Source organism: Guillardia theta, assembly GCF_000315625.1.
Source record: "Guillardia theta CCMP2712 unplaced genomic scaffold GUITHscaffold_10, whole genome shotgun sequence".
NCBI classification, from domain to species: Eukaryota; class Cryptophyceae; order Pyrenomonadales; family Geminigeraceae; genus Guillardia; species Guillardia theta.
This window is the reverse complement of record NW_005434664.1, coordinates 175415-193768: the sequence shown is the minus strand read 5'-3', so window position 1 is coordinate 193768 and position 18354 is coordinate 175415. Positions and strand designations below refer to the sequence as shown.

Sequence of the window (18354 nt, the reverse complement as noted above, 5' to 3'; positions counted from 1 at the left end):
CCACCCCTACGATGTACTTGAAGAGCAAAGCTCCATTGACAGTGAAAGGACCCACCCATATGCTTGAGTACTCCACCCCCATCATGCCACCACCCCTGAAAACTTTTAAAAACCATAACCCGGGCCACCTACCCCTCGGCCTCTAGGCTGCCAAGTCTACAAAGTCCCACCCCACCCTATCAGTCCCATGATGAACCACCGGGTCCTGGAAATGTCCAAAAGATTGTTCTCTACGACGTACCAGAAAGCACTACCCCACCCTACCTCAACCATAGTAGTGTCTCACAGAGTCAGGACCAGTAGTACCTTACGACACCCCTATCTCCATAAGTCGGGGAATCATGGCTGAATGAACGGGTACCGATCCATAGGGCGGGTCCTATGATCCAAGAGTCCTCCTAGGGGCTATCTCAGGCTATATCGTTTTAGATTTTGAAAATCTTGTTGGTATTCTCTGTACGAGCTTTATATTTGGAATTTTGTCACAAGTTTTGAACAAATTCTTTAAAACTTCACAGAATCGGGCCCCCTGCCTCCTTTAAGTTCCGGGAACAAGACCCTCACCTCAGTAACTCAGCAGTCAAAGTCCGATCGGACTCAGACTCGACTCTCATCGGACGGTCGAGTCCCGGAGTCAGCCACGGTGCGCGGCCTGGCCCACGGCCGCCCGGCCGGGCAGTTCCGGGCCAACCTCCCATGTTGCCACCGGCTTAGTGGCGGCACTGAAGACATGCCACGGTGCGACGGTGACCGACCGGGTCCGACCCGGGCAGCCGCCTCCCGCCGGGCCCAGCCCGCCGGGCTTCGAGGCCCCCTGGACCCGGTCAATTTCCGACTCGGCACAGTGTTCAGAAAGTGCAGTTCCGAGATAGCTCTGTTAACAAGGACAATACTAGAAATATTCTACAAAACAAGGGCAGGTGCTGGTACACGGACAGTGAGTAAGAGTCGATGTGGGTCTCAACTTTCAGCTGGCGTTGACGACTCTTGCGGATGCAGAGCAGAGTTCAATGCCACGAAGAGAGAGGTTGTCTCCTGCAGCAGCCGCATCAGCATGAGCTCGCCGACTTCGTTGGCCACTGACCTGATCGAAACCACCGGCGAATTGATGGCACTTGAAAGCGAACCGCAGAGCCTGGACCAGAATAGTTACAGCAGGCAAATTCCATCACACGCCTGACCTCCTCCATCAGGGCTCTCATATGCTGAACTTCGTTCGAATTCGCCTCGTCTTGCAAGCGATGGTAGGCAGACAGCACCATGGACATGGCGTAGTTGGCAAGACCGACTGTACCATGCTGAATCCTCTTCAGCAGGTTCCAGTCGAAGGGAATCTTGTCGTGTGCGAATTTCCGCTGTTTAGGAAACACATCAGCCGATCGGAAGAACTTACGCGGGAGGCAAGCAAGAGACAAGACGGGGAGGAGACCTGTAGATCGTCTTTTTCGCGGACATGCGTGTCAACTTGCGGCTTCACTTGTTGGAACTTCTCCATCACATGAACCAACTCGTCTCGAACGTTACTTCTTGCTCCCCACCTTTCACTGGTCACATCCATGCTGTTCAGAAGAGTTTCAAACTCATTCTTCTTTGCTATGGCCTCTCGCATCACATCAAGCTTCCGCTCGGGCCAAACGCTGGCGAAGTTTTCAGCCTTGAGTACCATTCTTTCATCGCTCAGCTTCCCCAGACGCCTTTCGACTTCAGCGACAAAGACATCCAGTTGCTCCATGTTCTTCGGTGCAAACTTTGAGATTTGCCGGGCAAGATCGAGGATCATTTCTGCATATTTCTCCCTATCTGCGACCACTTGCCGCATGTAGCTTGACTTCATCTCAAGCTCTTGCTTCACTGCGTCAGCAATGGCTGCTTGCGGCTTGCCATTCTTAGACGCATCCTCCTCTCCATTCCCCTTTCGTCCTGCATGACCGCCAGAGGCAGCCGCTCTCCTTCCAAGGCCTCGAGTCATGCGAGAACGTGCAAAAGCCATGGATCACCTGTTGAGAGCTTGAAACTGTTGAATCACTTCCCAAGACTTGGAGATCTTTGGCACTCCACCCTGCTGTGACGTCTCGTTGCTACCCGCAGCTGCCTTCATACCAGGAGGAGGGGGAGGAGGAGGGGGAGCAGGTGCTCCATTCGATCCTCCTGGCAGACGAGGTGGGGGAGGGGGGGGGGGAGGGGGAGGAGGGGGAGGAAACATGCCAGGTGCTCCAGGAGCAGGAGCAGGAGCAGGAGCAGCAATATTGCTTTCCTTGCTCTCACAAGTTTCCACATCCGCATCATCCACGATGATGTCACCTTGGAATCAAAGTCGGTAAGGATTCACTCCAGCACAGCAATGCTGGGCCTTACCCACAACGGCTTCGCCATTGTCGTCTTCACCGGAGTTTTTACCTTGAGGCGAGCATTGCGCACTAGGAGCGCTCTTTTCCTTCACAGCGACCTTCTTCCCTGTCAGGAAAAATGGGTCAGGGCCGAAGAAGGGCGTCCAAACGTCGTGCTTGACCTCCAAATTGAGGATCTTGCTTTGGGAAGGCCGTGGATGCAAATTCGGGGCCCCACGAGAGCAGCGAAGACATTGACTTCTGAGATTCAAAGGAGACTCTGTTCGTGGGGCCATTCGGAGGAACATCACGAGGGGAGCTGCTTCCCAAGTACGATTCTGTTGTCTTCTCAGGAAGGTTGGATGTCATCATCCTCTTGCTGTTCAAGTGATTGTTTCCAGCATCCTGTGCAATCACGGACATGTCAGCATTGCCATGCTCCTTCTTCTGAGGTGCCTGCAAAGTCTTCGGCTCCGCTCCTCGTTGCACTGCAAGCAAAAACATCAACAGGTAGCTCACAGCTTCAACTCGAAATTCTCACCTGGGGCCTCCTTGGCTCGAGGAGCTGAAGACTCCTGCACGACCATGACGGTCAAGAGAAACAATACACTATCAAAAGAGCAAACAGAAATAAACCTGCGAGGTAGCAAGATCAGCAATGGGCATCGGAAAGCTCATTCCGGACAATGCGCCCTCTTCTGCTGTCATATTGTAGTCGTTGCGAATATCCGATCTGAAGGACGGGCAAGGTGTGAGAGTGAGGTAGAAGCAGTGATTGGATGATACCTTGCCCCATTCGAGAGCAAGAGATCGCAAAGTTGATGATAGCTGAAGGCGTATGCAAAATGCAAAGCTGTCTGCCCGCGCCAATTCTGAGCATTGACGTTGAACCCGCTGCAATAAGCAAACATGCATTCAGCACACACCGTCTCTCAGAGCTAAAGTCACATATACTCACTTCTCGATCAGAAACGACACTATCTCCGCGCTTCCACTTTGAGCCGCCAGGATAAGCAACGTGTTCCCGTAGGCATCGCATGTCGTACTGTCCACCACCTTCTTCTCAACTGCACGCTTGACCGTGCTGACATCACGTTTCATCACAGCCGAGAAGACTTCATCGACATTTCTTTGAGCCACTTCCTCCTCGCAAAGATACTGCACGTCCTCTTCCTCATCTTCAGAAACGTTCTCATGACCGCAGCTGGCCTGCTCTTTTTCAACAACTTCATATCCATCTTCGCTGAAATACCCATCAGAATTCGAAGCATCTTCACTCTGAGCTTTTCCTCCTGTGATCGACTTCTTGGCTAGCCAGCTGAGTCTGTTTTGCCTCTTCAATGCCGGGTTGGCTCCTCGCATGGCCAGGTACGACCAGCTCATGAACCCAGCGATGCCGATCGCTGCTGCAACCGAGCCAGGAACTTCTTTCGCCATGAGGATGCCTTGCTTAGCCAGCTCCCCTCCTACAGTGCGAGCGACGTTTTGGAATGAGCTAGAACTCATCCCTGCTACCTAGCCAGTGAACCCCGACCGTTTTCGGAACACACGCACCGTTCTGTAGAACTGCTCGACGGAAGCTCCAGACAAGACAAACCTTGTTGACAACTATGACCTCGCCTGCTGTCTCCTTTCCTCTGTATCTTCTCCTCGTCCTCCTCTTTGTCCTCCTCTCACTCCTCTGTTCTACTCCTTCCTACTGCACTAGGGACGCGACTCCTGCATGATAACATTCTGGAGGGAGGTGTTGACCTCAATTAAGAAAGTTCAACTCCAATATTCCTGACTAATTTTGAAAATTTGATAACAGCTATTATGTTTTTAAAGTTGTACGCTGGTAAACGCGACTGCTCATGTTTCTTGAACGGCAGTTTTGTAAAATAATTTTAAAGTGTACCATACTCCATGAAACAAATCAATCGATGTAAAGATTCAATTTTCTGTTTCAAAACTTCAATTTTTGTTACGAAATAAATGAATTTGATCTCTATTTTGAAAATAAAATATTTATTAAAGATTCTTGCTATCTGGTAAGCGAGAACACGTAGTAGACCGACTCAAATCGATTTCCATCAGTCGATTCAAATCGATTACAACTCATGTATGAAATCGATTCCACTCACTCCAAAACCGACCTGAATCGGATTCAACCAAAAAGGTGAAGAGCCGCGATGGCGCGGGCGCCGCGGCAGTATGCGGGACTGGCAGGTAAGAGAGAGTTGCTTCTAGAGCCGTCAATGCTTCCTTCCATGTCTGTTGAGGTTATCTGATTGCTCTCTAGTGCTCGCAGGCCTTGCTCTGGGCCTCTGCCTTGGAGTCATGCTCCTCTCGAGAACAAATCGTCGAGTTTCCTTGGGAGCATCTGACCCCGGATACATCGACTGGGTGAAGGGCATGCAGTCCCCATCAGACCCTTCCTTTACAGATGATCTCGTTCCAGCAGCCCCGGTCGAGCTTCCCATCAACTACTATTACTCTAATGCCAGATGTGGAAGGCCCTGTTGCGATTGCTACTCCGACCTGTCCAAGTGGATGGACGGGGCAGAGCAGGGCGAAGCAGGGAAATCTCCAGAAGCAGAGATTGCAGAGCATTACAGCATTCCCGATGAGAACTTGAGGAGATATCGCAAGGCCTTCGATTCATTCAGCAAGAAGCGGGGAGGTAAGATTCTCACAAGAGACACCGACGGACACATCAAGATCAATGATCTCCAGCAGCTGGTCAAAATTCTTGGATCAAACCCTTCAGCCAAACAGCTGGAATACAGTATCGAGCAGGAGGAGCTGCCGAAGGGAGGACTTGACTATCCGGCTTTCCTGACTGTGATGGCGAGACATGCTCCCTCATGGCCGGTGATGATTTCCGAAGCGATTCGGCTGCCGTACTCAAGCGACAATGTCCGTGCAAGCAATGATTTGCGGCGAAAGATCATTGCTGCTATTGCTGCAACGGCTGGGGTGACAAGCGATCAAGTGGAGCTTGTGAGGGTGCGACCGATTCCCGGGCACCAGGAGGAGTGCGCGATCGATTTCAACGTGGACGCCAAGAGTGATGATGCTGAGACCCTCAAGGACTCGCTGGCTCCTGCAAGGATCAACGAGATGCTTCCTCGCTTCGGCCTGCAAGAGTCTACCTCCCCAGTAGCAGTGTATGACAAGATCATCCTCCCCCTCCCAATCTCGCAGGTTGATGATGAAGTGCAGCACAAGGTTCTCAACATCCTTGCTGACGTCACGGGAGTGGATGTCACTCAGATTTCGTTGAACAAGGTTGTTCCTGATCCGGAGGACAATCAGCAGACAAAGCTTGTGTTCTTCATTGAGGCGAACACCAACGAGGTTGAAGACATTGGTGCGAAACTCAGGAAGGACAAGATCAATGAGGAGCTTGTTCGCGAAGGCCTTCCGACCACCGAGACCTTGATGCATCCCAAGGTGCAGCCTCACCCTGACTACATGAGCTTCTTAGGCCCTGGATGCGCCCGTTGTGCCAACTCGCCTTACATGGATGGGGATAATCTTGGCAAGGATTGGATTGGCAACTTCCCTTTTGACTCACCGGTCTCCCCTCAAGTATCTCGGGAGGTCAAACGATTCGACTCTCACAAACCAGATTGTTCCTGTGAGAATGATATTTAAACAGAACTCTTTTCTTGTTTGAACGAGCTGTGTTAGATTGGCAGACGATTGTGTGAAATAGCCGGAAATAAATGTTTGACATCAGTCCCGGTACAAACATGCATATTTCGCTGTCATTTGGGTTTTCTGCTACCAGACGAAATGGTACTTGTTCAATTTATAGACCGCGACGAACAGAAACTAACAATGACACCATCCACCTAGTAGATTCCAACCTGGTGCTCGAACTGATGCTTGTGCCCATAGGTAGCAGGATAAGGCAAAGCATGATTGCTGCCAGGCTGAGCGGCAACCTTGCATCCATCGTCAATCATGCTTCTACGTGCACAACTCAACAAGCTTACCTTGGGGCTACCCTTGGGGATATCCACCACGTAGTAGGCAGTACCATCATCGTACTGAGGCGTGATGTCGGAATTGAAACCAGCGAACTCGGATGGTCGTGCCATCATGTACTCCTGGTTGGTTCCAGCCCAGATTGGTGTGAGAATGGAAAATCTGCAATGATGTCAAGATTCGCATACCAAGGAAACCTTCGGCACATCGATTCGACAAGCAACCACTTTGAAACTTTGATGTGGAGACAACATTTCATGAACATCGGATTGAAGCCATTAGCATTAAAAAAGAGGGACAACAATCAAATTCTTCCTTTCATTCCTGCGCTACAAAACAACAGGGCCTCTTTCGCAGTATCCTGACTGTACTGATTCCCTTCATCCGCCAGCCCAATGTTTCACTTCGCAACCTACATCTTCTCTACGAAGCGCGCATATATTTCCGTCAACCATACTTGTTTCTCCTCTCTTCGCCTTGACACATCACTTGTTCGCTCTTCTCGCATTTCGCATTCTCATCTCACTCCCACTCACCTCAGCATTTCCGCGATGCCTCTTCGAGGGCAACTTACCCTCATCCCCCCTCATCCCCAGATGCAATGCCGAATCTGGGCCCGCATCAGCCATTGTAAGCTGGGGCGGGCCGGGATTGACCTGGGGCAGGCCTGGAAATTAAAAGAGATGCGTCCGAGAGCGATGGCGAAGGGGAGGGGACGAGGGAGAGACGTTGAGAAGCAGTTGGAGAGAGGGATAGACTGCGAGAACATGTCAAGACACAGGAAAGACATGCTTGATGGCGTGTGATGGACAGAGCTTGATCGCTATGCCGTAAGAACTTATTCATGACTGTGGGAAACTTATCGACACGGGAAATGACATGATTGCACTAATATCATCTGCCGTGTGAAGACAACGTCTTATGAGCTCTACATTGCAAGAGAGAGTGCTGAGAGATGAACTATGGTGCAGACAGACATAGAACTCTCTCTGATCCTTTGAATGGAGACCTGAAAAAACGCTGAGTTGGAGGAGTAACATGTCTTCTGCCAGAAAGCAGCTTTGCGTTGCGTTCTTACTTATGCTGATAAGACACATATACAACGAGCAGCAGAGACTGGACACAATCTCTCAAAGGAACATTTTTCATAGGAAACAATGCAGGCCATCGTTGGGGAAGCTGATCAGCAGGCCGTTGCGAACTCAAGGGTCCAGCAGCAAGGAAGAGACGAGGTTGAGGGGAGGAGGCGAAGACATCAGCTTGTCAGATATCCAAGGGGACATATCAGTGCCGGAGAAGAGCCCGACGCCGAGAGAGCCATCGCCCCCTTACTACCCACCTCCTGACCACTCCAACATCAGCAACTTATTCAATCTCCCTCCCGGCACCATCTTCACTCGAGACGTGAGGCCGGAGGACCCGAACCTGACGTACTGGAGGTCCCCCATCGAGAAGGACCTGGGGTGGGCTGGTCCAGTGTGGGGCGAAGACTGCCCCGAGGCTACAATGGACCCTCCTCCAGGGCATATCAGAACATGGGGCGACTGCGAAAACAACGAGACGTTTGTCGGGTGCTATGACGACGGAACGCCGGCGCTGTATGGGGAAGTGGAGCATCATTTCCGCCATGAGATGAACAAGTCCTGCGATGAGCTCTCTGACTCCATGGATCACCTTCCCGAGCTCATGTACCTTTACCGCCAACGGCCAAACTACACGGGCATGACTGAGTTCGACCCCAAGGTGCACGAGGGCTACAACGGGTGGATTGGGAGGGGCTCGACACCAAAGGAGGAGATGGAGGACGAGTATTCTGATGGAGGATGGGGCGTCAATCATTACGAGGTTGGGAGGAGCATACAGTACGTGAATGTTCCGATGCAGCATCAGGACTTCATGCGGGTGGGGAAGGAGGCGCGGGAGAGAGACGACGAGATGAGCGGAGGAGGGAGTGATAAGGGGAGTGAAGGTTCCGACGACCTGGACAGAGACGATGGCAATGAGACGTCCAGCAGCGCAGAAATCGATGCGAGGCAGCTCAATGTGCACAATCACACCAGGGTACGAACATGGCAAGAAGTCCTGCAAGCGCACAGGAAGCAGTACATGAACGTAACTTGGACCCCCGACTACTGTGAGATTCCTGCACAAAGAGCTGAAGATGAGCCGACAGATGTCATTATGAGTACGAAGATGGTCAATGGCAGCCGCATACGGCGAGAGGAAGACATCTGCAGACTTTTTCTCGAAGGCGAGCCGGTCGATGCCGGATTCACGGGGTGGACATTTGAGGAAGTGAAACGTGAAAACCTCTTGAGGTTGCAGAAGTGGAGGAAATGGAGGAAGTGGCTCGAAGAGGAGAGGGAGAGAAGAAAACCGCTCTGGTCCAGGAATCTTACGGTGAGTTGGCTGACTGCATGTTGTACATCGTTGATACCTTCCTCTCTCTCTCGCTCGCTCGCTTCCTCCCTCGCTCGCTCCCTCCCTCTCCGTCTCGCTCTGTCTCGCTCTCTCTCTCTTGCTATCTCTCGCTCTCTCTCGCTCACTTTTCCTGTCGTGTTGCTGTCCAGTCTTCATGTCTTCCCATATGTCATTTCTCTAGCTCGACTCTGAACTCTCCGTCCCCTAGGAGTGGCAGGACTTCAACATGACCTTTGTAGACCTCAATGGGAATAAGTTCCCGGCGTCCAAGGGGAGAACTCCGAGCGAGGTTCATGCCAACACCGTCTCTGCCTACCTCAAGAATGCCTTGGACCAAGCAGCGCACGCGCACAGGCAGTTATACAAGGAGCGGGAGGAAAGTCTCAAGAGCATAGAAGATCCAACGGTCTCCCCTTGGATATACAAGAACGGGTATCGCTTCCGTCTGCGGCAGATCATCGGAGGAATATGCCTCCAGCCTGAAGTTCAGGTCCCCGGATCTTCGTGGGTGTTTGGTTCCAAGGAGGCTCAGGGGGCGGTGGATGCATGGATTGCTGCGAATGAGGTGAAAGGGCCTGAAGACTGCTGGAACTGTATGGAGCATGAAGCGTCTCAAGACGAAGAATTCTACTGCAAGACCTTAGAGCAAACTCCTGACAACGCTTCTGCTCTGTGCGATTACGGCCTCCTCCTTTATCGTCAAGGGAGAGAGGCGGAGGCGGAGGATGCGTTTGCTCAGGCGGTCAAATGTCCCATGAAGACTGCTGCTGGAGCCAATTTCCCACCTCACGTCACAGCCTACCACAACTTGGCAGTGATCAAGGCGTATGACGGGAAGATGGATGAGGCAGAGGACTTACTGCAGCGATCTCTTGCTCTCTACCCAGAGAACGATCGGGTGATGGTGAAACTCGGGGAGATCATGGAGGACGAGCACAAAGACTTCGAGGAGGCTGAGAGGCTGTACTCGCGTGCTTTCGTCTTGAACCCCTACGGGAAGGAGATGCTTTATGCATATGGAAGATTTGTTTTCACGTGAGTTGTGCAGACCGTCTACTCCCTGCATTCCTTCTCGCCATGCACACTCCCTCCTCCCTCCTCCCTCCTCCCTCCTCCCTCCTCCCTCCTCGCCTTTCTCCTTCCATTCTCTCATAACTTTGTACGCAGTGTACGTCGAGACTTCAACTCAGCTAAGATGCTAATAGAGATGTCTGTCAAGGTCGACCCGTTCTGTGCCCTCAAGCAGTTTGTCTATGCTGTCTTCTTGCTCGCGGTGATGGGGCGAAGAGACCAGGTGAGAACCGCATGAAAGAGAGGTAGCGAGAGGCAGAGGCTTGAGAACTGACACTGAACAGGCTAAGGACGGGTTGGAGTGGACAGTCAACGATGATCTGGGAAAGAAGATGGCAGACGCTTCCGTGCTCTACGCCGTGCTCCTGCTGAACAGAGAGCTGGAGCCAGAGCTGAGAGATACCCCGGACTACGATTACATCAAGTCCAAGAAGAGGGAGAGAGTCAGGATAGAGCAGAAGATTTTCTTGCCGGAGGGCGACGAGAGCAGCGAGCTGGAGCGAACGCTCGATGCTGCTGACCTCTCTAGCTACACTCCAGCCTACAGCCAGCTGGAATACCTCAAGATCTTTGCGGTCTGTCGCGATCTAGAGCAGGCACGTGAGCTCTTTCAGCATGCTCTCGAGCTCGAGCCGAACAGGGTTGATGCAGCGCTGGGACTGAGCTGGGCAGTGCGGGAGGAGTCAAAGGGAGGGAGGGAGGAAGTTCGCAACAAGCTGGAGGAGCTGTTGGGCCTGTTCCCCAACAACACTCGCCTCCTGCGAGCTTGTGCCGAGTGGGACTGGCATGAGAAGGGGAACCTCTCCTCGGCTCACGATCTCTACCTGCGGGCTATGAAGGTTGCTGATGAGAGGATGACGATGGAGACAGAGGGAGGAAGCCGGAAAGAGGAGAAAGAACAGCGGAAGAAGGAGGAGGAGGAGAAGGAGGAGGAGAGGTTCCTGCTGCTCAAGAATACCTTCTTCACCAACGACACCATCATTGACAAGTTGCCCCCGCTGAAACGCGAAGCCTTGATCCCCTTCTCCCAGCACAAGTTCAGCTGGAAGAGCTTGTGGTCAGCTGAGGGGTTCCTAGACGACGCTTCCTATGCCAGGGTGTGGCTGGACTTCGGTTACTTCCTCCTCTACTCTGGGCACAGGGAGGAGGAGGGAGAGGAGAGATCGATCCTCAACGCCGAGATGGCCAGCAAGCTCGCTCGCAGGTTGCTGTCGCATCGACCCAAGGATGAGAGAGCTGCCGTTCTCCTCGCCCTCGCCGAGGCCCGTCTGAAATCGCTCGAGGACGGGATTGCGCATCTCAAGTCGTGGTTGGAGTACAAGACCGTGATGACGTCAGCACTGCCTTCTCTTGCCAGGAAGGGTCTGGTGAAGCGAGGGCAGAAAGCCACGCTCACGTCCTCCTACGCCCTGGGGAAGCCATGGGCGCACGACGCGATCGCGGTGCTGGGGGATGGGATGATGAAGTCGAACTCGTCGCAGAGCCGAGTAGCAGAGAGCATGCTGAGGGCGGTGCTGAGGCTGAATCCCTACCATCTCTCCACCCTCCTCGTCCTCGGCGATCATCACAGCCGCACAGAAAGGAAGGAGGAGGCGTTCAAGTTCTTCAAGCGTGCCTTCCGCATGTCTCCCTTCCTCATGGGCGAAGCCTGCGTACAGGAGTTTGCGGCTATTGCCAGCTCTCCCGACGGGACCCACCTTCCTCTTCCTGCTGGGGTGAGCCGGCAGCAACTTGATCAGCTGGCCGCAAACATGACGGGGAGGGCGCCATGGCCCTTCCTGATGGCAAGGAGGGAGCGGGAGAGTGTGCTGAAAAGGATTGGAAACAGTCTGTCTCTTGCCATGAAGAGCAGGAGCGAGGACGAGGAAGTCGTGAGACAGTCGACGAACAAGAAGAGACAGTATTCTGCGTCCTCGCCCTCTCTGTTCAAGAAGATCAGAACCATCGGAACAAGCGCCTCCTCCTCCCTGCTCAAGTACTTCAGCTGGAGGAACCTTTCCTCCTCCTCCTCCTCCTCCTCCTCCTACTTCAAGGATCTTGCAGCCTCTTTCAGTCTGCGGGGTGTCAGGGGAGGAGAAGAACTTGCATTGCGAGGAAGAGCACCGGCAAGAGGGGATGCGCGGAAGGGAGACAACGAGGACCCGTCGCAGCTGGGCTTCTTCAGCTCGTTTCTGTCGTGCCCCGGGGGCAAGAGGAGGCGATGGAAGAAGCTCGAGAAGAAGCACGAGGAGCTCAAGGAGCAGCTGGAGGAGCTGAGAAGACTCAGGAGGAGACTCGAGGACATGCAACAGGCGTCCTGCTCCCTTGACAAGACTATGAACGAAGAGCTGGAGTTTGACTTGGATCAGCAGCGGGAGTTTGACCAGCTGCGAGTTGCGAAGAGGAAGACAAGGAGTGAGATCGAGAGGATGGAGAAAGTCCTCGAGAGGTACGGGGACGAGCAAACGATCAGTCGAGTGCTCGAGGAGACTGGCAGCTTCTTGAAACGAGTGAAGAGATCCGAATCGTCGTCCGGCAGGCTGGAGCAAGGAAACAGTACAGAGCCAATGCTGGTGAATGTGAAGGCAGACGTGATGGCAAACATGTCTCATGACAGCCTTGAAGTTGCCGCACCTGATCGAAATTTGACCCGGCAGCTCCTCTGCTCACGGGCTGCGCTGCTGCATCTTCGGGGGAGGAGTCGACACGCGAGGAGACTGCTGGGCTCCTGCAGGAAGTTGGCGGAGGATGAGCTGTGCAGATCGGAGCAGCCAGCAGTGGAGCACGTGTTTCTCTCCTCCCTGTGCTGCTCCCCTCTCCTCAAGAAGCCTTCAGTCCAGCAGTCTCTGACTCTCCTTGATCGGGCAGAGCAGCTCCTCCCTCACAACCCACTCCTCCTCCTTGCAAGGTACAGGTACCAGTTGGCTCGGGTGCGGCATGCGGTGGAAGATGACGACCAGGGAGGAAGAGGAGGAAAACTTTCTCAGCTGGAGCTTCGTCGTCTCGCTGACTCGCTCCAGCAGCTTGTCTCCTCCAATCACTCTTCCTGTGCTCTGTTCCTGCTGGCGGAAGTGCAAGAATTGCTAGGAGACTATGTCTCTGCCTCCTCCTCCTACAACCTCTCAATCGCCTCCTATCGCAGCAGCGCCGACCCGTTCATGCACTGCTTCGGCGGCTTCTTCCTGCTGTCTCCCTCCGTCTCCCTCCTCCGTATGGCACTCATCGACGCGTGTATCCTCAAGGGAGATCGTTTCCTTCCTCTCCTGCAGCAGGTGATGAAGATGGCTCCCTGCTTGTTAGATCAGGAGGAGGAGGAGGAGGAGGAGAAGCAGACAACTGAGAAGAGGCAACACCCAGAAGAAGACAGGGAGGAGCAAGAATCGCTCAACCCAGCTGCATACTACGACGGGAGACTGCATGGAGCAGCGAGGGCAGCGAGACAAGTCCTGCTCTGCTGCAACACAACCCTCTCCTCCTCCCTCGAGGCTACCGAACGAGCTCTCCTCCTTAGCCCAGCAGACAACCTCCTCCTCCTCCATCGCGCGAGGCTCCTGGCTGAGCTGTTCCAGCACGAGGGCTGCAGCATCGAGAGCGTCATAAGAGGGTTTCGTCTCCTCCTCGCCCTGTACCCCTACAACGAGCAGGCGATGCGGGGGCTAGCGGATGCTCTACAAACAGCAGGTGAGCACAAAGTCCCGCCTCTCCTTCGCCTTCTCCTGCTGCTACTGTTACTGTTGCTCCTGCTCTTGCTCCTGCTCCTCCTGCTCCTCCTGCTCCTGCTCCTGCTCCTGCTCCTGCTCCTGCTCCTCATGCTCTTCCTCTTCAACTGTCCCGTTCACCCTGTGAGTTTTGAGCTGCTTCCCTCTCCCTCCTCCTTCCCCCTCCTTCTCTTTTCCCTCTCATCGTCTGGCAGAGGACGACGAGCTGCTGGAGCATATCGATGAGAGCAGCAGGAGGAGTGAGCACAAGACCTACTGGCAGCTGAGGAGGATCGAGTACGCGATCAGGCTCGGAGACGAAGAGGAAGTGGAAGAGGAAGAATTCTTCGCAGCAGTGAAGGAGCTGGAGGAGATTGGCCGCCAGGACCCGAGCAACGGGCATGTTCGCTTCCTGCAAGGGATGGCGGAGGACGAGGAGACAGAGGGAGGGCGGACGAGGGCGCTTGACCTGTACCAGCAAGCAATCGTCCTGGATCCTCAGCACAGGATGGCGATGCGAGCTTCGGCAGAGTTGCTGGAGGAGGAGGAGAGGCTGGAGGAGGCGCGCAGCATGTACGAAAGAAGTCTCCTCCTCCTCCCCAACGACCTCCAAGACCTCCTCAGCTGCGGCCGCGTGTGTGAGGGCGTGGAGGACGAGGCAGCGGCAGGGAGGATGTACGTGCGAGCTCTACAGTTTCAGCCTCGCAATGCGCAGGCCCTCAACAGCTGGGGAGTGTTCCTATGGAAGAGGAGGAAGGACTTGGCTTCTGCCAGCTGTGTCTTCCAGGAGGCAGTCCAGCTACATCCAGCTGACGGAGTTCTGCTGTCAAACTTGGCGGCTGTGAAGGAGGAGGGGGAGGAGGAGGAGAATCTGCTCGCGGCCGATCGCCTCCTCTTGAACGCGCTGCAGGCGAACTCCGACGAGCCAGACATTCTCGTGCGGCTCGGCAAGCTGAGGTGGAGGAGGAGAAGGTTGGAGGAGGCCCGCTCCTTTCTCGACGCCGCTCTCAGCATGGACCCAGCGCACGAGGAGGCGCGGATCCTGGCGATGCAGCTTGAGGACAAGATGAGAGCAGATGGCAACGGGAAGGAGGAGGGGGCGGTCAAGGACGGACGAAGGAGGAGAGAGGAGGAGGAGGAAGAAGGGCCGCAGCAAGGACAGGAGAAGGAGGAGGGGCAGTTGAAGATTCATATCTCCTGAGTTGCATTGCACAACGCTGAGAGCTGCTGCTCGATGTACGCCCGGAAGAGACGCGCATGAACCTCGGGTGCCGCCGCGTGCGACACTTGAAGGGTGTCACGATGATGCTGCGATGAAGTAAGGATGATGACAGGGAGGGGAAGAGAGGAGAGGAGGGAGGGAGCGGAAGGAGACGAGGAGGGAGGGGCTGCAGAGAGGAAGACGAGGAGAACGACTGAGAGGAAGGGGGAAGAGGAAGAGGAAGAGGAAGAGAACGACTGAGAGGAAGGGGAGTACAGGGAAAAGGGCTGTGGGAACTGTAAATGTTTAAAGTGATATACCTCGAAGTCTTTCAAGATCGCAACCAGCGACGTCATGGAGCAGTTGGATCTCTTGATTAGACTGGCAGCGTGTCTTCAGTCTTTACCCCTCCTCCTCCCCCCCCCCTTCTTTATTCCTCCTCTCCTCCCCCTCCTCTCCCTCCTTCTACCATCCCCTCCTCCCCCTTCGCTCCTCCCTCACCTCATGACTTTCTCTGCTGACGATGAAAAGTGCACATCCCCAAATGTAAAGAATACAAGATCACGGCCTGCACGAGCTATTACCTCCTCCCTCCCTCCCTCCCCTCCCCTCCCCTCCCCTCCCTCCTCCCCACCCCCCACCCCTGCCTGCCTGCCTGCCTGCCTGCCCACCATCCCCTGCCTTCCTCCCTTCCCCTTGTTCTTCCCGACCTGCTCGCCAAGCAGCCAACACTTGGATTAGAAACTTAAGGAGTGGGTCCCCGCCGAACGCTCCACATCCCCATTTCCCCGTAGCTATCGCAGGCGCTCCGCTCCCCTGGTCCCCTGCCTTCTTCCTCCCCTCCTCTTCATTTACCGTTCCTTCCTCTCCTTTCTCCTCCTCCTTTTTCCCTTCCTCCTCCTTCCGAGTTACTTTCTCCTCCTCGCGTGGTCGGAAAGCGCACCAGCACTTGATCAGCTCTCTCTCGATGCTCGCCCACCTGCGCGGGAGGTCATGAGGAGGAAGAAGAAAATGTCGAAGATACGAAAACTGCCGCGCAAATTCTCTTCTTCCGAAGAAAGTTGCATCCATCGCAGTTACTGTCGCCTTTCCCTGTTCATTGCTCCTCCCTCCCTCCTTTCTTGTCTCTTCCTCGTCCCTTTCCTCCCTCTCCTTCTTGTTCTCGTCACGCCTATTTCTCTTCCTCCTCTCTTCCTCCCAGTCTCCACAGAACCGGAAAGAGGAAGCATAGCCCTCGTACGCTGAGAACCGTTCGCTCCCTTCCATCAGCAGCGTCTCGCCGTCTTCCAGCTTCTCGGCGAGGAGGAGCGAGACAAGAAGCTCGGGGGAGATGGAGAAACGAATTTCTTCCTGCAGGCAGCCCGAGCTAAGAACTCCTCCTCCTATCTGCAGAGAAAGTCAGTCCAGCATAGAGGCGGTTGGATAAGAATCGCAGGAGGAGGAGGAGGAGGAGGAGGAGGAGGAGGAGGAAAGGAGGAAAGGTGGAGGAGGACGGAATGACAGGGTAGGGAAGCGCCAAGAGGAGGAGGTTGTGCGCGGAAGAAGAGAAGGAGTCCAACCATCTCGTTTGCGAAATCTGCCTGCCAGGTTAGGCCATCGGGGTCGTGATCTTCGATCTTTCCGTCGTTAAGGATGGTCACGTTGATGTCCAATGAAGGGGAGGGAGGACAAGGTAGGAAACTTTCATCGTCGATCATACGGCGAGCAAAGACAACATGGCGGCCAGCCAGGGTGGTGAAGGCTCTGAGAGATTGCTTCCTGATGTAATGGAGGATACATTTTATCTTCTCCTTCTGTTGATTCAATCTTCTTTCATCTCTCCTGCAGCATCACCATCAGCTTCACTCACATCACCATCCATCGACGATGACAAACAGACAAGCACATCCAGCCATGTACAAGGCGTCATTACCATTGCTGCCCAAAGAGGCTTGTGAAGTTGAATCGCTGAAATCTGTTGGGCTTACCAACTTCTTTTCGTTCTGGGAAAGTGCAAAGAAACGCATTGGAGATCAACGAAAGGATTTGTAATCTGGGATTGAGAATCAGGTGCAAAGGCAGGCAGAGATGGTTCAACGAGACAACAGTGATCATCATCACACAACTTACGAGTTCAGCTTCACACTCCCTTCCCGTCCCGATTTCAACAGCTCAACTGGATCACAACAGAACTCTGGCAACCGCAGTGCCGTGTTAATGATGAAAGGAAGCAGCTGCTTGAAGAAAACATCTTGTTCCTCCTCCGACATGTCTTCCAGGATGACAGATTGCAACGCAACAAACTTCCCTGACAGCTGTGTCTGTCCAGCTTTGCTCATGTACCCTGTTTTCAAAACTATCACATGAAAAGAGGAATATCACAACAGAAGACAAAGTTGCATCACCGAACAGAGCTTTCTCAAACGCGCGATAGTTCTGCAAAGGATCTCCTAGGGAGAACTTGTCCGGAGGCGTCAAGAGCTCCTTAAGACGAATCCACCTCGGCCTCCCATCCCTGACTGAGACGTTGTGAGTAGAAAAAGGCATCCTGACATGATCCTTGTCCCAGAGGTCAACACAGGAAGAGGGAAGGTACTGCACAGCAAACAGCGTGAGGACTTGCCGAGACTTTCACACCATGGTCTCACATTCATCGGCTCCTCCTTCATGCTGGTAGTAGGATCCTCCCTGGCCTCAAACGCACTTTCCTCCGATTGCTCGAGTTTCGGGTTCTCCATCGAAGCCTTCAAGTCCATGACAGGCTCCTGCTGCTCGCACTCCTCCATGTTCTGCTCATGACAGCTGCGCGAGACTTTCTCTCGACCGACCTTGAAGTTCTCGATCACTCCATTCCACTTCTCGTCCCACTCCTCGCAAGTTCGTGGAAGCAAATCCCCAGGCTCTCCTGCCTCCCTGTTGGGAGGAGGGGGGGCGGATGAGCTATGCAGCTCGTCACTCTTGGAGAAGAAGAAAGTGTCTATCCTCTTCTGCCCCTTGGCTGGGGTCTCCTGGCTCACATTCGCCTTTCTCTTCTTCTTCTCGCTCATGGCCTTCCTCACGTCGTCGAAGGCTCCACCAACCCGAGCCTTGGACTTGGACGCCTCCTGCTCACTTGCCTCCTGGTGGCTCAGCTGCATCTCTTCGTTCTGCTCTGCAAACAGCTCGGAGATCTTCATAGCTCCAGAGGCTTCAGAGGCTTCAAGCTAGCAGGACAAGTCAGAGCTTCCAAACTTGATCGCACTTCAGAAGTTTATCTATACAACTCTTCCGTATGCCCCAACCCGGGTGCTCATCTCAAGTACATGCGCGCACTCTTTCTCTCTTGTCTCGTCTACCATGATCTGTCCTCACATGTCAAGGAAGCGTCCTCGTCGTCTCCCCCACCGCTACCAGCTCCTCGGTTCCAGCCCGCGCCATTGCCCTTCAGGAGGGTTCGTGGTCCCTCATCCCCGCTCAGTCCCATCTCAGTGATACGTTTGAAGATGCGCGGAGGATTTATTTTTGCAACAAGCCATGAAGACCGAGAGGAGAGGGGAGGAGGAGGAGGAGGGGAAAGAGAGCAGAGGGGAGATGATGAGGAAGGATGAAGTTGAAAGGTTTAGGTTGAAAGAGCATGCAAGAGCACCTAGATTGAGAGAAGAGAAAGGAGAGCTTCTAGGCGCTGAAGGAGTGAAGGACAAGGTACAGGCGGCTGCAAAGGAGG

At 54.0% G+C, this 18354-nt stretch overlaps 5 protein-coding genes across 5 annotated transcripts; 3 read left to right on the top strand and 2 right to left on the bottom strand.

Moving 5' to 3' along the window:
- Positions 1–4479: 4479 nt before the first annotated feature.
- GUITHDRAFT_150793 (hypothetical protein) lies at positions 4480–5405 on the top strand (the record flags this gene model as incomplete). Its single annotated transcript, XM_005838664.1, has 2 exons — positions 4480–4535; positions 4609–5405. Coding segments are annotated over exons 1-2 (809 nt in total), but the record flags the coding sequence as incomplete, so codon positions are not given.
- Positions 5406–6109: 704 nt separating this feature from the next.
- Positions 6110–6415, bottom strand: GUITHDRAFT_150792 (hypothetical protein; the record flags this gene model as incomplete). Its single annotated transcript, XM_005838663.1, has 2 exons — positions 6110–6259; positions 6311–6415. The coding sequence occupies 2 exons, from the start codon at positions 6413–6415 to the stop codon at positions 6167–6169; spliced, it is 198 nt and encodes a 65-aa protein (XP_005838720.1). The 3' UTR covers positions 6110–6166.
- GUITHDRAFT_150791 (hypothetical protein) lies at positions 6412–6863 on the top strand. The gene has a single exon (XM_005838662.1). The coding sequence runs from the start codon at positions 6470–6472 to the stop codon at positions 6665–6667; it is 198 nt and encodes a 65-aa protein (XP_005838719.1). The 5' UTR covers positions 6412–6469; the 3' UTR covers positions 6668–6863.
- Positions 6864–7340: 477 nt separating this feature from the next.
- GUITHDRAFT_134104 (hypothetical protein) lies at positions 7341–14672 on the top strand (the record flags this gene model as incomplete). The annotated part of the gene is made up of 5 exons (XM_005838661.1): positions 7341–8702; positions 8932–9758; positions 9891–10017; positions 10079–13454; positions 13687–14672. 5 exons carry the CDS (start codon positions 7341–7343, stop codon positions 14670–14672), a joined length of 6678 nt encoding a protein of 2225 aa, XP_005838718.1.
- A 502-nt stretch (positions 14673–15174) lies between these two features.
- GUITHDRAFT_134103 (hypothetical protein) lies at positions 15175–18068 on the bottom strand (the record flags this gene model as incomplete). The annotated part of the gene is made up of 11 exons (XM_005838660.1): positions 15175–15189; positions 15344–15382; positions 15616–15651; positions 15753–16058; positions 16232–16493; positions 16585–16704; positions 16782–16995; positions 17057–17246; positions 17300–17854; positions 17954–17992; positions 18042–18068. 11 exons carry the CDS (start codon positions 18066–18068, stop codon positions 15175–15177), a joined length of 1803 nt encoding a protein of 600 aa, XP_005838717.1.
- Positions 18069–18354: the final 286 nt, after the last annotated feature.